We start from the raw sequence: 12,829 nt of genomic DNA, 5'->3' as shown, positions 1-12,829 counted from the left end.
CTGCCCCCGGAGGAAAAGGCCTTCCGGGAAAGGCCTACATGCCCAAGCCCTGCCCGCTGTTTCTACGAGCCCCAGGAATCCAGACTCCTCACTCAGGGCACCCAAAGGTCTGGCCAAAGGTTAATGGACTCGAAAGGGAGGGCAGGAGGTATATAAGGGCCCGTCGGACCAGCCGGACCCCAGAAGACAAGCGGAGAGAGCTGCACCCCACCCACTCAGACCGCAAGTGCACTGTGAGTAGCCCGAGAAGTGGGTGGGGGTGGTCAGCCTGAGCCCAGAGATGGTGTGTGAGTGAGCCCGCTGAGCCCAGAGCTCTCCGGGTGAGCCCACTGTTCCTGCCGTGCTCTGTCACCTTTCAGCACCTTCCTGGGCTTTAGACCGAGCGCCCCAAGCTGGTTTCCAGAGCGCGGGATAAAGCCGCACACAGCGCTCAGGGCTGGAGACTGAGCGTGGGGTACGAATCCTGGCAAAAGAGAAGCTGCCCGGAGACCTGGTCATCAACTGCAGGCCGGGAACCCAACCCAGGGCCTGGCAGTACCCAGGGCCGTCCAGGGCGTGGGGCCTGGGCTCCGGGAAGTTAACAAAAGAGCCGGGGGTGGGGGGTGGGGGGGGCAGCCCAAGAGAGAGAGAGAGAGAGAGAGAGAGAGAGAGAGAGAGAGAGAGAGAGAGAGAGAGAGAGAGAGAGAGAGAGGCTAGACAAGACCAGCGGGAAGAAGAGGCCGCCGCCCCCTTGGCCAAAGCGCTTGAGCCCCAGCCGCAAGGATGGTAAAAGGCAAAGTCAGCAGCTCATCCAACAGTCAAAAAGCTCTCGCTCCCACCCTGAGCGCCCAGAACGCGCAAACGAACGTAGTTGACATGCCGGCTGCCAGTTGGATCACGAAAGTGAGCAGCAATTGGATGTTCGCCTTCTATTTAACGTTTTTATTGATTCTTATGGGTGAATTAAATGTGAACACCGGAATGGAAAGGGATCTGTAGCCTCTCCACGAAGGAAATGAAGCATGAGCCGTGTGATACAGTGGGCTCCTCGGCGAGGGGGCGGGGCCCAGAGACTGCAGCAAGGGGAGGGGGTCTGCGACTCGAAGCCCCCCTCCTCACCCGCGCCCTGTCCCCTTAACAGAGGTGGGGCCTCGGCTTCTGAGAGGCGGTCTTCAGCTTGTGGCTGGTCCTTCCCACCCTCCTAGAATGGCAGGTGTTGGCTGGCTGAGCCCTCCTGTTCTTACTCTTGGAGTTCAGCAACACGGGGAGACCACGTAGGGTCGGGCAGCAAGAGGGCAAGAAGGCAAGGAGGCCTTCAGATGACCGAGGAGACGGGTCCTGGTGGCGAGGCAAGGAGCAAGTCCGCAGCCTTGGAAGATTCTCTCCAAAGGGAGGGTCGAAGTCGGACTCAAAGGGAAGCTCGGGGGCCAGTCTGGGGTAGGACCCTCTCCTCCCAATGGAATCCCCTGCCCAAGGGCTGTGGGAACCCAGAGCTGACTCCCAGAAGCTCCTTATCTGAATCCTGTAATCCCCCACCCCTGCTGCAGCAGAGGCCGCCCCCGGCCTCCCCTGCCCGCTCGGGGGTTCTGCCCCCTGCGGTGCCCATCTCCCTCTTCTGTGGGCAGAGGCCCAGTGCACCAGGCCTCAGAAGGGCCGGCCTCTAGCCCCTACTACCTTCAGATGGGTCCCTTCACCTCCGCAGGTCTCCCCACTTCCCCGGATCACACCTGCTCCCAGGGGGGTGTGAGGAGTGTGTGGGAGACGGCTTGGAATGGGACCCGCTGTGCAAATGTGAGGAATCAGCCAGGCGGGCGCCCCGCAGGCCACACCCCTGGCCCCAGTCCCTATCTGACCCCGCCCCTTTCTCAGCTCTGCACTCCGGTGGTCCCCACGCCCACCTGTTCCCTGGCGGTCTAGGTCCCGCCAGGCATTCCCGACACACCCACTTATGGGATGTGGACAGGCCGCACGCTCTTATGCTGGCACCTTGCCAGCACTGGTGGCACTGGGTATGGAGGGGGCCGGGGGTTACAGGAAGGAGGTTGTTTCTGGATGGCGGCCAGCAGGCAGCTAGACTTGCTGGAGCTGGGAGGCGCTCGTGAGAGCCAGTGCCGGCCCGGAGGGGCAGGGATCCTGCCCTGCTCTTCTGTGCTGCTCCAAGCTGAAGTTTTCCATCCGGCTCTGCTGCACCTGGGCAGAGGGTCTCAACCCCTTCCTCTCTAGACCTGGGGTCTTGGCCTGGTACCACCAGGCAGGACTGGATGGGCCTGGATCCATCCCTCTTATCCTGCTAATTGGCTCAGGGAGCAGGCAGGGATCTCTGGATCTTGGGGCTTGCTTCTGATGATAATCTAAGAGTTTATTGCATATCTATAATATGGGGGTGCTCCTGCTTCATTAGCTCAGCTGACGCCAGAAGACCTCTCCAGTAACAAAGGGAAGGGCCAACAAGTGGCATGATACTTTTCCGGTGTGGGCAAGGGGCAGGGCCGCCTCTCTCAGGGGCTTGGGGCAGAGAAGGGGCTCTGAGCTCCTCTGGTACAGCCCCACACCAGGCCCAAATCCAGAGAGGGCAAGCAGCTTGCCCAAGATCACACAGCCCCAGGTGGGGCGTGGACCAGAGCTGAGGGCGCCTGCCTCCGATGCAGTGGTTTGTCCCTGAGCCCCACACTGGGTGACAGGGGCTCCCTGTCGTTGTCCAGCTCCAGAATGCTGTCCCGCAAGGCCACGGCCATCCTGCTGGCAGTGCACGCAGCCGCCATGCTGGCCTCCCAGACGGAAGCCTTTGTTCCCATCTTCACCTACGGCGAAGTCCAGAGGATGCAGGTAAGATATTCCCAGGCTGCCCGCCTCCCCAGTGTGGCCAAGGTGACCCACAAGCCTGCTCAACGACAAGCATCCCTTCAGTAAACCGACATTTAATCAGATATGCCAGAGACACTGAGGTGAGCCTGAAGGATTCCAGATAACCCCAGGCTCCAGCCATCCGCCCAGCCACCTTCGCTCCTTCACCAATACCACAAAGGTGTCAGTGGCTCCCAGGTGACATCTTCTCCTACCCCTGCCCATCCTTCCGGGGGAAGTTTCCAATTAACAAGCCAATAAATATTTGCAGAGCATCTCTGCAGCACAGAGGGCCGCCCCGGGTGAGAGGTCAGACACACAAGGAAATCTCAGAACCTCCCATCCTCAAGGAGCTGACTCGGGAGCCAAGGCACCAACATGACAAATTCACTCATGATAGAAACCAAAGCGGGGAGATGTCACAAGACAGGACGTGATTAACTGTCCGGAAGTGATGCTGAGTGTAGGCGCTGAGTTCAGAGGAGCAGAAACACGGTGGGCTGGTGGAGAAGAGGGGAACCTGCCCTGGGGGCCCCGAGAGAGAAGGATGCAGGGACAGGTGGGCACAAACGTTCACAGGTGCCTTTCCAGGGAGTGGCGGCCAAGGCCTCCTTCTCCTTAGAACCCAGAAGACAACAGGGCAGGCTTAGTGGAACCTAGGTGGTGGGGCCTGTGGAAAACTGGCCTGCTGGACCCGCCTCCCTGGGCCTTTTACCTTAGATGTCATGGAGTTCTGAGTACCTTTCCACCTTCGTCTCTCGATCTCTTTTCTTTTTTTTTTTTTTGGCCGTGCTGCACAGCTTGTGTTGGAAAAGGAAATGGCAACCCACTCCGGTGTTCTTGCCTGGAGAATCTCAGGGACAGGGGAGCCTGGTGGGCTTCCGTCTATGGGGTCGCACAGAGTCGGACACGACTGAAGCGACTTAGCAGCAGCAGCACAGCTTGTGGGCTCTTAGTTCCCTGACCAGGGATTGAACCCAGGCCCTCAGCAACGACAGGGCAGAGTCCTAACCACTGGACCACCAGAGAAAATTCCCTGTTTCTGTTCATATTTTTAATGTGGACCATTTTTAAAGTCTTTATTGAATTTGTCACAACACCCTGTTTTATGTTTTGGTTTGGGGCCACAAGCCATGTGGGATCTTAGCTTCCTGACCAGGGGTCAATCGAATCTGCAGCCCCTGCATTGGAAGGCGAAGTTTAACCTCTGGACCACCAGAGAAGTCCCCATCCGCCCACCCTCCCAGGTTCTTTTTCAGTGAGATGAAGGAATGGGTCTTTTGTGTCCCGTGTGTCTGAGACTGAGGCTCCAACAGGGACCCATACACAAGTCAGTGCTCTGAGGGGTCAACGGCCCTGAGGTGCAGCCTCTGCATCAACACACTCTGTCCAGGGCAGGTTGCCGTGGACACAGAGAACAGCGTCCTTTACAGGGGCCAGGCTGGACCCAGCTCCCCTTCAGGGGAGGAGAAGACACAGTGGGCTGCGAGGAGATGCAGCAGATCCCCTAGACCCACCTCCTCCCACCTACCACCGCGGAAACGACGACCGACCGTCCCAGCGTCACCGCTGCTCGGGGCAGGCCCGGAGCCGAACCCCCAGAACGTCCTCAGAGAAACCAAAGAAACGGGCGGGTCTGACCTCGGTGCCCGGTGCCCGGGGGCCTGGCAAGCAGGATGCCCGGCAAGATGAGAGGCTGGACAGAAAGAGCCAAACTTGGTGCTACACGAACTGGCAAAATGGCAGCAAGAGGGTGCTTGGCATTTACCTGCTCTGTGGTTTCCTCCTCGTAATTGCCAGGCACCGGGATTTTTATGAAGAAGCTGCAGCCTCCTTTCTCCATAATTCATCTCCTTGTCTTGCCTCTTATAAATCACCTCCCAGGGACTCCAGTTTCTGGGCCACCCCATGGCGCCCTCACAGGCTGGGCCGTCTTGCCGTCTTTTCTTTATAGGCTCTTTGCAATGAAAAACACATTTTTATACTTAATATGCAGGAAGGGCAGCCATTATTTTTAGCATCTTAACTTAATTAACAGTAACAACCTGGGTGTGATGCTTGAACTACAAAGGAAGGATTCCTCTTTGGGTTGACTTGGTGGTGGGCAAATCCGAGGACGATGTGAAGTTGTCTGAGATGCCCTGGGAGAGAGGCGCCTGGGAAAGGGGGTTCTTTTGGCCTGTTGGGGGTTGGGGGGGGTCAGGCCCCTTAGCACTCCGAATAGAAACCCCAAATGGCCACGAGTGGCTGAGAGAAGGTGAGTTTTACACGATTTTGTGCCCGGCCCCTAGGAAAAGGAGAGGTACAAGGGGCAAAAGAAATCCCTGAGTGTACAGCAGAGGTCAGAGGAGGTGGGCCCTGTGGACCCCACGGAGCCCTGGGAAGAAAAACAGGAAGTTATCAAGGTGAGCAGAAGACCCAGGTGGGGGAGTGGGGCACGGGATCGGGAAGGTGGGGGGGAGTGCAGAGAAACCCAACGGGGGGATGGTCCCCCAGGCATCACAGAATGTGCTGCGAACTAGACACTCAGGTGACGAGCTCCATCCTAGGAGGGAGAGACAGACACGAAGGATGAAACAAGAAATCGTTTCAGGCACCAAATAAGGAGGCAGGATAGACAGTGGGGCTGGCGGGGGAGGGGAAGGAAGGCCTCTCCCCCATTCTCTCCCCAGGGAGAGGAGGTGGCATTTGATTTGAAACTTGGAGGGTAAGAAGGGGCCACCCATGCAAACAGCTAGAGCAAGAACATCCCAGAAGAAAGAAGAGCCAGTGCAGAGGCCCCACTCTGAGGCCCTAGAGGCCCAGGAGGGTCTGAGGCGGGGGGGGGTGCGGGCAAAGAGGCCAGCAGGGCCTGGGAGGCCCGGCAAGATGCCTAGGAGGCTGCTGAGGGTTCCAAGCTGGGATGGGTACCTCTTGCCCCTCTCCTTCCCCCAGAGCCATGAGATCCATTCTGGGTCATCCAGTCCAGCCTCTTCGTTTTAAAGTAAGAAAAGACGGTTCCCATAGCAAGGGGCCAGGCAGCCTGAGTCCACAGAGCCGCCCCTAAGGCTGTCCTCAGGCCTCCTGAACCCATTTCCCGCCCCCAGTGAACTGGGTAGGAGGAGGGGGAGTGGGCCTGGGACTCCTCCACCACGGCTCTCCAGGGTCAGGGAGTCTCCGAGTCTGCCCGCTGGCTTGTGCAGCAAGACCACAGAACCAGGAAGCTCTGGGGCTGCTGGTGAGATCAGCTGGCTCCCCCTGGCTCTGCACCCCTCCGGGTGGATAGCCTCCAGACAGCTCCTCCACCCAAGGGTAGCCTGTGGGTCCCCCCATGGACCCTGGAGCCAGGCCCCCTGGGTGCCCTTCTCCCTCAGCTACTTGGAACCTTGTGTGACCTTGAGCAAGTGACTCAACTGCTGTTTGTTCTCAGTTTCCTCATCTGCGAAATGGGAGCTCTAATAGTCTCTACCTCATAGGATTATTGAGGGGCTTAACAGGACTTAAAAGGACACCTGGCACCTAGTAAGACTCCCACGTGTTAGCTATAATTCAGGGGAAGGGGAAGGGCATTTGCTTCTGCAGACTCCCCACCAGGGGAGGGGAGGTGACCCTCCTCCCTCCTGGCAGGTTTCAGGCTCTGGCCCCAGGTGAGATTGAGGGGAGGGGGCCAGAATTCCCAGCAGACCCCTTCCATCCCCCGCCCCAGGATGGAGAGGAGTGGGGGGCGGTGGTCCTCGCAGTCCAGCCCGCCACCTGTAGGCACGCAGGGATTAACGGCTTGCTCTCCCTTCTTGTTAACGCTGCCTTATTTCACAGCTGACTGCTCCTGTGGAAATTGGAATGAGGATGAACTCCAGGCAGCTGGAAAAGTACCAGGCCACCCTGGAAGGGCTGCTGCGCGAGGTGCTGCCACCCTCCCGGAACGGTATGGTGGTACGGGGGTGGGAGGGCACCTCCGGGTTCACCTCCTGCAGCGCAGCCCAGTAGGATTTCGAGGGGCTGTCATTTGTTTTCTGCTTTGCCCTTGAGAACCAGAAGCTGTCTTCTGCAAGCACCCCCACCCCACCCCACCCCATCTCCGAGCGGAATCTAATCACCGGGGGTTGGGGGGGCGGCGCGGAAAAGGGGCGGTGGTGTACGTGGAGGCGGGGCTCAGACGGCGGTCGCAGGTGGGGAGCCTCATTCCCCAGCCAACGGCATCTCCAGGCCCCAGACCCCTTCCCCAAACGTCTGCCTGGCAGGGCATTACAAGTGACAAAGACCCCAAGCCTCCTCCTGCAGAGATCCATTCCTTCTCTCCCCAGGCGCCCCCGGGGCTGGATGGTGACTTTGAAGGAAACCCTGGGGCAGAGTAGCCACAAAAGCCTGCAATTTCCACCCCACTGCACCCCACCCCACCCTTCATTCTGCCAAGGAAGTCCTCAGCCCCATTTGGCATTGCCTGAGTCAAGGTCAGCCTGAGTCACTGGTACAAAGCTAGGTCTTATCTGACAAACAGCTACTAATTTCTTCTCCTAGTCCCCAGGAGGAGAGGAGAGGGGGGAGGAAGTGTTGTTTGGGGGCAGGGAGGTTAAATTCCTAGCCCTAGGCAACACACAAAGCTGGAGGCAGGCCTGGCCAGACCTCCCCTCCTTCCTCAGACCTGCAGACAGATTCACAAGGTAGTTTCGTAAACGGATCTGCTGACCCTTCTGAGCTGCAAACCTCCTTTGCTTTTCTCCAGCAGCCCAGTGACAGGCCACTCAGGGGAGAAGGTGGACAGAACTTGGATCCCCCCACCCAGAGAGGCCCCAAAAATGTGCGCGGCTCATCCACTGGATTTGGAAGGAAAACACCCTCTCCCAAACAAATCCCCCTCCAGCAAATAAATCATGAAATATACAGAAATTACTCTTTTATTTACTATTTTAATTTACAAAGGTCAGATTCTGGTCGTGCCATAAAGGGGGAAATAACGCTCAGAGAGGGTTTGGCCATAAATGGTGCATATATTAGCAAAGCGTGTGCCTATGATCAAATATTGAGACCCATGGAATAAGATTTGCATGGGCTCTTCTGTTCTACATGAGGAAAGAGAGGCCAGAGAAATAGCATTTTTTGCCCACATGCTGAGCCAGTGGCAGAACAGCACTGGAACTCAGGTCTCCTGCATACTGGTCCATTTTCTGTTTACTGACGAGGTCTAATGGACCAAAGCGTTTTAAGGCCTCTGCACTCAACCCCTTGCTGGGTAACTTCTAGCCAGCCCTTTAACCTCAATGAGCCTTTTCGAAAGCAAGGTGGTAATATCTGCCTTGAGATCTGGGGGACGGGGACACCAGCAAAAAGCAAATTACTATTATTATTATCACCGTGTGGCTACACGCTCCAGCATCTGCGGCAGAATTACACAGCCAACCCACTTATTTCTGCCTTCTAAACAAAACTGTATGGGAAATTTCACTGTAATTTAATTTTACGTTAATGGATGTTCATTTATTTATAAACTGGGGCCATATAGGAAGCACAGCTCCTTCCATCCATAGGTTACCAGCAATTAAACAGTGCCCACACCGAATTTCCACCCGCTCCAACCACTTTAAGGGCTTAGCCCTGGATTAGTAGTCGAAAGAAGACACGACTCCAGCCCTAAAAAGGACCCTCGTTTGGGGTGCTCTGCACGCTCTCCCCCAGCCTTACAGAGGACCCAGGGCCTGCACTGTGCATGCTCACACAGTGAGCACGTACTGATCAACCCAAGCACAGCTGCGAGATCCCGGGGAACACTGCCAAGACAGCCGCTAAAAAATGGGGAGAGAGGGCTGCAGAAGGGCACGTCGGAGGGTGTGGAGGAAAAGACACAGGAATCTCGTTCTAAAGCGTGGGACTGCAGGAACCGGATCCAGGACCCCTCCTCGCCCTTCCCAGCTCCCTTAAATTCCTCCGCTTGTCAGTAACACACTCTGAGAAGCAGAAAAACAAAAGGCTCGCTTTCTCCTCATCCTGTTTCGCGCCTTCCCCTCGCCCTCTGCTGGGGTCCGCCCCGACAGTGAGCCCATCTTGCCCCGTCACCAGCAGGGGGCGCCATTTCTGGGGCCAGGGTCCCCGCACCCTCTGGGGGATTTTCTCGAAGCTCCTGAGGGTTGCACAGCAGTATTGAAACGTATGCCACGGAGGGAAATGAGACTCCTGGGAGATTTCACCCCAGATGGCCTCCATCCCCCCCCCCTTTTTTTTTTGCAGCGGGGCATGCGGGATTTAATTTCACCGCCCGGGCTGGAGCCCCGCGCCCCCTGCATTGGGGGCGTGAAGTCTTAACCCCCCCACCCTGCGACGGCCAGGGAAGTCCCGGTCTGCATCTTTTTCAGTGGGAATTGCTTCAGCAAGCACAGCACCTGGGAAGCGCAACGGTCCTGTCCGTTCTGCTGGACAGCCCCGCTGGAAGCTCTGCGCTGCTTGTCCCCCAGCCTCCCCCAGCGGCCTGTGCTGTGCTTCCCGGTAATGAGCCAGAATGGGGACTCAGCCACCACCTGCTTCTGTATGCACGGCGCCCTGGCCACCTCTTTAGAAGTGTCGGCGCCTTTCTTCTTTGGTTTTCCTCCTCCTGCCAGTGTTCGATTTCTCACCATCGGCTGAAATAATTCTTTTTTTTTTTTTTTTAATAAGCGCTTCCATTTCCAGGAGATCGGACTCAATTGCTTACAGGACAGACACAGTCTTGGAAGGAATTAAAGCTGGATAGAGGGGTAGCTTGGGGAGGTTCTGAGCTGAGCCAAGGACAAAAGGATCCTGTTTTCACAAAACAGAAGTAAAGAGAGACACACTCCTGGTTAAAGCCAGAGGATGCCTTGAGCAGGACCTAGCAGCATCAGACAGGGGACGTGCCCAGAGGAACTAGGAGGGCAAAGATGGCCCTTCTGCCCACATCCTGGTGAGGCTTATCCAGCAAAACCTGCAAGATACCTGGCAATTACAGAGAGTTACAGATTACCCGTTTTCATCTGAAATGGACTTTTACACTTAGGACCACGGGTAATTCATAGGGCGACCTGAGCCTAGATTCACAAGACAGAGATGATGAGGCATTTTCTCAGTAACCACATCGGTATGATTTTATAATTACTGCACTATGTGGATCTGCCACGAAATTGAATAGTTAAAAGCAAAGAGTAATTGCTTGATATCTGTACTCTATAATTTAGTATAATCTAATCATGGACAAAGCCCAAAAGAAAATGTTCTGAAAGCATTACATTTTTCTTCATACACAATTCATTATTGACATCGGAGAATGTATTTCATGCTGCTAAAGGAACTCTAACTCACAGATATCAAAGTGTAAAAGTGGCCAGAAGAGTGAGAGTTTTGTTTAATTTTCAGCTGATGTTGAAAAGCAGTTGACATAATTGCTCACTAATCCCTTTCTGACACGTCTCTGACTCTATTTGCCCCTTCGTTGACCTAGGTTAGGATACTGAGATAAGGTAGCAAGGTGTTGGACGGACCAGGGGCCATCCCAGTCCAAATCTGAGCCAAAAATCACACCCACATCCTCTGTTTCCAGCTGTACTCTCCCAGGGGCCCCACCCCAGTATGATGCCACCCATGCTGTGGTCCAGAGGAAGCCCAGAATAGCCAAGAGGGATCAAGGGCAAGTCCGTGGTCCCAGTGCATCTTTAAGGACCTGATAAATGTGTGTAGGGCTTTTTGCAGGAGGAGAAGGAGAAAGGAACCCACTAAAAGATTTATGGCTGTTATTAGTACAAGGCTCTGCCAAGGCAGAGAGAGGTCAGCGGAACGGCAAGCAGTGTGGCAGCCCCCCGGGAATTCAGAGCATCCTCAGAGCGGCCCCTCATCTCCACTAAATGTGTGGATGTGGTTACAAAGTAGATTTAGACGTTGGAGCTTGTTTTCCCACTTTTGCCTTTAATAAATCAGGAAGACGGACCACAGCCTGAGCTGCTCGAGCTGCTCGCCTTATTTAAAAAAACCCACAACAAAGTGATGAGAAAGGAGGGCACGCAGGACAGCCCTTGACTTTGCAGTATTGCCCTGTTCTTGGAAATGTGTGTTCCCATACAGGCCCAGCAGCAGAACCGGAGACACAGAAAGTCGGATCCGAGAAGGCCTGGAGGGGCCTCAAGTGTGGCTCGAGACACGACCGGGGCAGTGGTGCCCAAGGAGCACTGACACCAAGGGACGGAAGCAGGGGGACGGCCACTGGGAGGAAAGCAGACCAGACTGACTTCACTGAAGCCGGTACAGCGTGTTGAGGGTGGAGAATGTTGATGGAGGACCCTGAAGGGTTATCAATCGAGGGAGGGGGCCGACTGGAGTGGGGAGTTCAGGAGGAGAACGCAGGGGCCCAAGACCTGGAGGAACATTGACTCTTAAGGTTTTTTTCTTCTCTTTTCACGAGGTTTTTTTTTCCTGATTGAATTTTTTATTCAGATTCTGAGGCTTCTTCTTGGGGGTGGGAGGGAGGGAAGCATGATCAGCAAATATGCTGTCAGTGGTAGCACATGACCCCAAAGTCCTGCTAGACCCAGGGGGGCAGAGGTGGGCCAGTGTGGGGTGGGAGGGGGGACCTGCTGCAAACATGCTGGGTTCTAGGCTGGAGGGAAGACAGGGCTGGGGTGGGGCTGGAGGAGGGCTGTGGGCCACTTGGCCCTGGGTGTATGCAGCAGCAGCCAGGACCCCAAACACAAGGACGGATGACAGAGCCCATACTGGGGACCACCCCTGGGGACAGCTCCATTTCAGTATCTTTTTAAATCTCCCCAAGATCCACTGTGTGGAAATAGACCGTAACTCTGCAAAACGCTGTAACGTTAAGTTTGTTTAAGCATCAGTTTCGAGCCCTCTTAGAATACAGAGGGCCAGTATTGATGCTGAAAGGCTCATTCTTTACATATTGAACTGCACAGCTGCAAGGAGAGGCACAAATGTTACCAACTCATTTGTCATGCAAACAGTGCTTCAGAAAGAAAGAAAATACTATTATGTGGTATGTGTGTTAGGCAATCACTATATCAAATTCATGGCATTCCGTGCAAACACAGGCAGAGGAAAGGAAAACAACACTTGGTGAGAGAAATCACGCCACATGGGAGCAGCTAAGCGGGGGAGATGGCGAGGCTATCTCAGCAGCCTGACCAAGTGGAGGCTGCCATTCCCCCCCAGTGTGACCAGTGATAAATGCCCATGATAGAGCGAGTGGTGGGAACGCAAACACTGGGGCCCAGGGTGGGGCCGAGGTGGGGGTGGGCAGTGGGACTGTCGCGGAGGAGGGGAGACGGGGGAAGGGGAGAACGGAACAGGAGGCATAGAAAGGGGAACGAACTTATGAGGCTGGCGATAAGCGGTAGGAAAAGGTAGCTGATGATCCCTATGGAAGGAATACAAAGAGGGAGAGGGAGGCTCAAAGAAGACCACGAACCACAGTGTTACTTCCATTCGTCGCTACTCCCCGTGCTTCCCTTCGGGGTTTCTCTGCTAAGAGCTTCATATAATCAAACAGCTTGCCAGGTGGGAGTTTCCACACAGCACTGATGCTGTAGACAAATGGGTTATGTACAAACACTATGACACACGTGCCTGAGTGTGCATGCTAAGTCGCTTCAGTCGTGTCCAACTCTTTGTGACCCCATGGACTGAGCCCATCAGCCTCCTCTGTCCATGAGATTCTCTAGGCAAGAATACTGGGGGGTGGGGGGGTTGTCATGCCCTCCTCCAGGGGACCTTCCCAACCTCGGGATGGAACCCTCGTCTCTTAGGTCTCCCGCATTGGCAGCCTAGTTCTTTACCACTAGAGCCACCTGGGAAGCCCAGTGTCCTGAGTACCTTATACAAATTGCCTCTTCTAATCCTCACAGAGACTTAGCATGCACACAGTCCTCATAGTAACCCTATGAAGTTTACAACAGGCTAGAAATGTTGATTGGATACGATCGCACGTCTAGTGATGGAGTTGGGACTTGAGAACCCCCTACCTAAATCCACGGGCGACATGAGACTACATCTCTGGAGTCTTCCCCTACCCAAGTTA

At 55.4% G+C, this 12,829-nt stretch overlaps 1 protein-coding gene across 15 annotated transcripts; it reads left to right on the top strand.

Annotated features, from left to right (window-relative positions):
• Positions 1–2,545: 2,545 nt before the first annotated feature.
• On the top strand, positions 2,546–11,196 carry MLN (motilin). 15 transcript variants are annotated; one of them, XM_086371208.1, is made up of 4 exons: positions 2,546–2,805; positions 5,115–5,228; positions 6,619–6,727; positions 10,864–11,196. In XM_086371208.1, the coding sequence occupies exons 1-4, from the start codon at positions 2,689–2,691 to the stop codon at positions 11,052–11,054; spliced, it is 531 nt and encodes a 176-aa protein (XP_086227334.1). In that variant the 5' UTR covers positions 2,546–2,688; the 3' UTR covers positions 11,055–11,196. The 15 variants fall into 15 exon arrangements, 1 of the variants encoding a protein (XP_086227334.1); XR_015153004.1 differs by lacking the exons at positions 2,546–2,805; positions 5,115–5,228; positions 10,864–11,196 and adding exons at positions 4,941–5,080; positions 7,526–7,689; XR_015153005.1 differs by lacking the exons at positions 2,546–2,805; positions 5,115–5,228; positions 10,864–11,196 and adding exons at positions 4,941–5,080; positions 7,107–7,250.
• Positions 11,197–12,829: the final 1,633 nt, after the last annotated feature.

This window comes from Bos grunniens, chromosome 23 (genome assembly GCF_055505025.1).
Source record: "Bos grunniens cultivar Pamir isolate PY7600 chromosome 23, Bosgru_T2T1.0, whole genome shotgun sequence".
Taxonomy (NCBI): domain Eukaryota; kingdom Metazoa; phylum Chordata; class Mammalia; order Artiodactyla; family Bovidae; genus Bos; species Bos grunniens.
The sequence above is the reverse complement of the archived record's forward strand: the minus strand, read 5'-3'. Positions and strand labels throughout refer to the sequence as shown.

What these genes read in the sequence shown, in the direction of transcription:
- MLN (XM_086371208.1), top strand. Translation starts at nt 2,689, where the DNA reads ATGCTGTCCCGCAAGGCCACGGCCATCCTGCTGGCAGTGCACGCAGCC. An exon ending in GCGAAGTCCAGAGGATGCAG is followed by an intron (nt 2,806 to 5,114) that starts GTAAGATATTCC and finishes CCCGGCCCCTAG; the next exon opens with GAAAAGGAGAGGTACAAGGG. An exon ending in GCTGCCACCCTCCCGGAACG is followed by an intron (nt 6,728 to 10,863) that starts GTATGGTGGTAC and finishes GTTCCCATACAG; the next exon opens with GCCCAGCAGCAGAACCGGAG.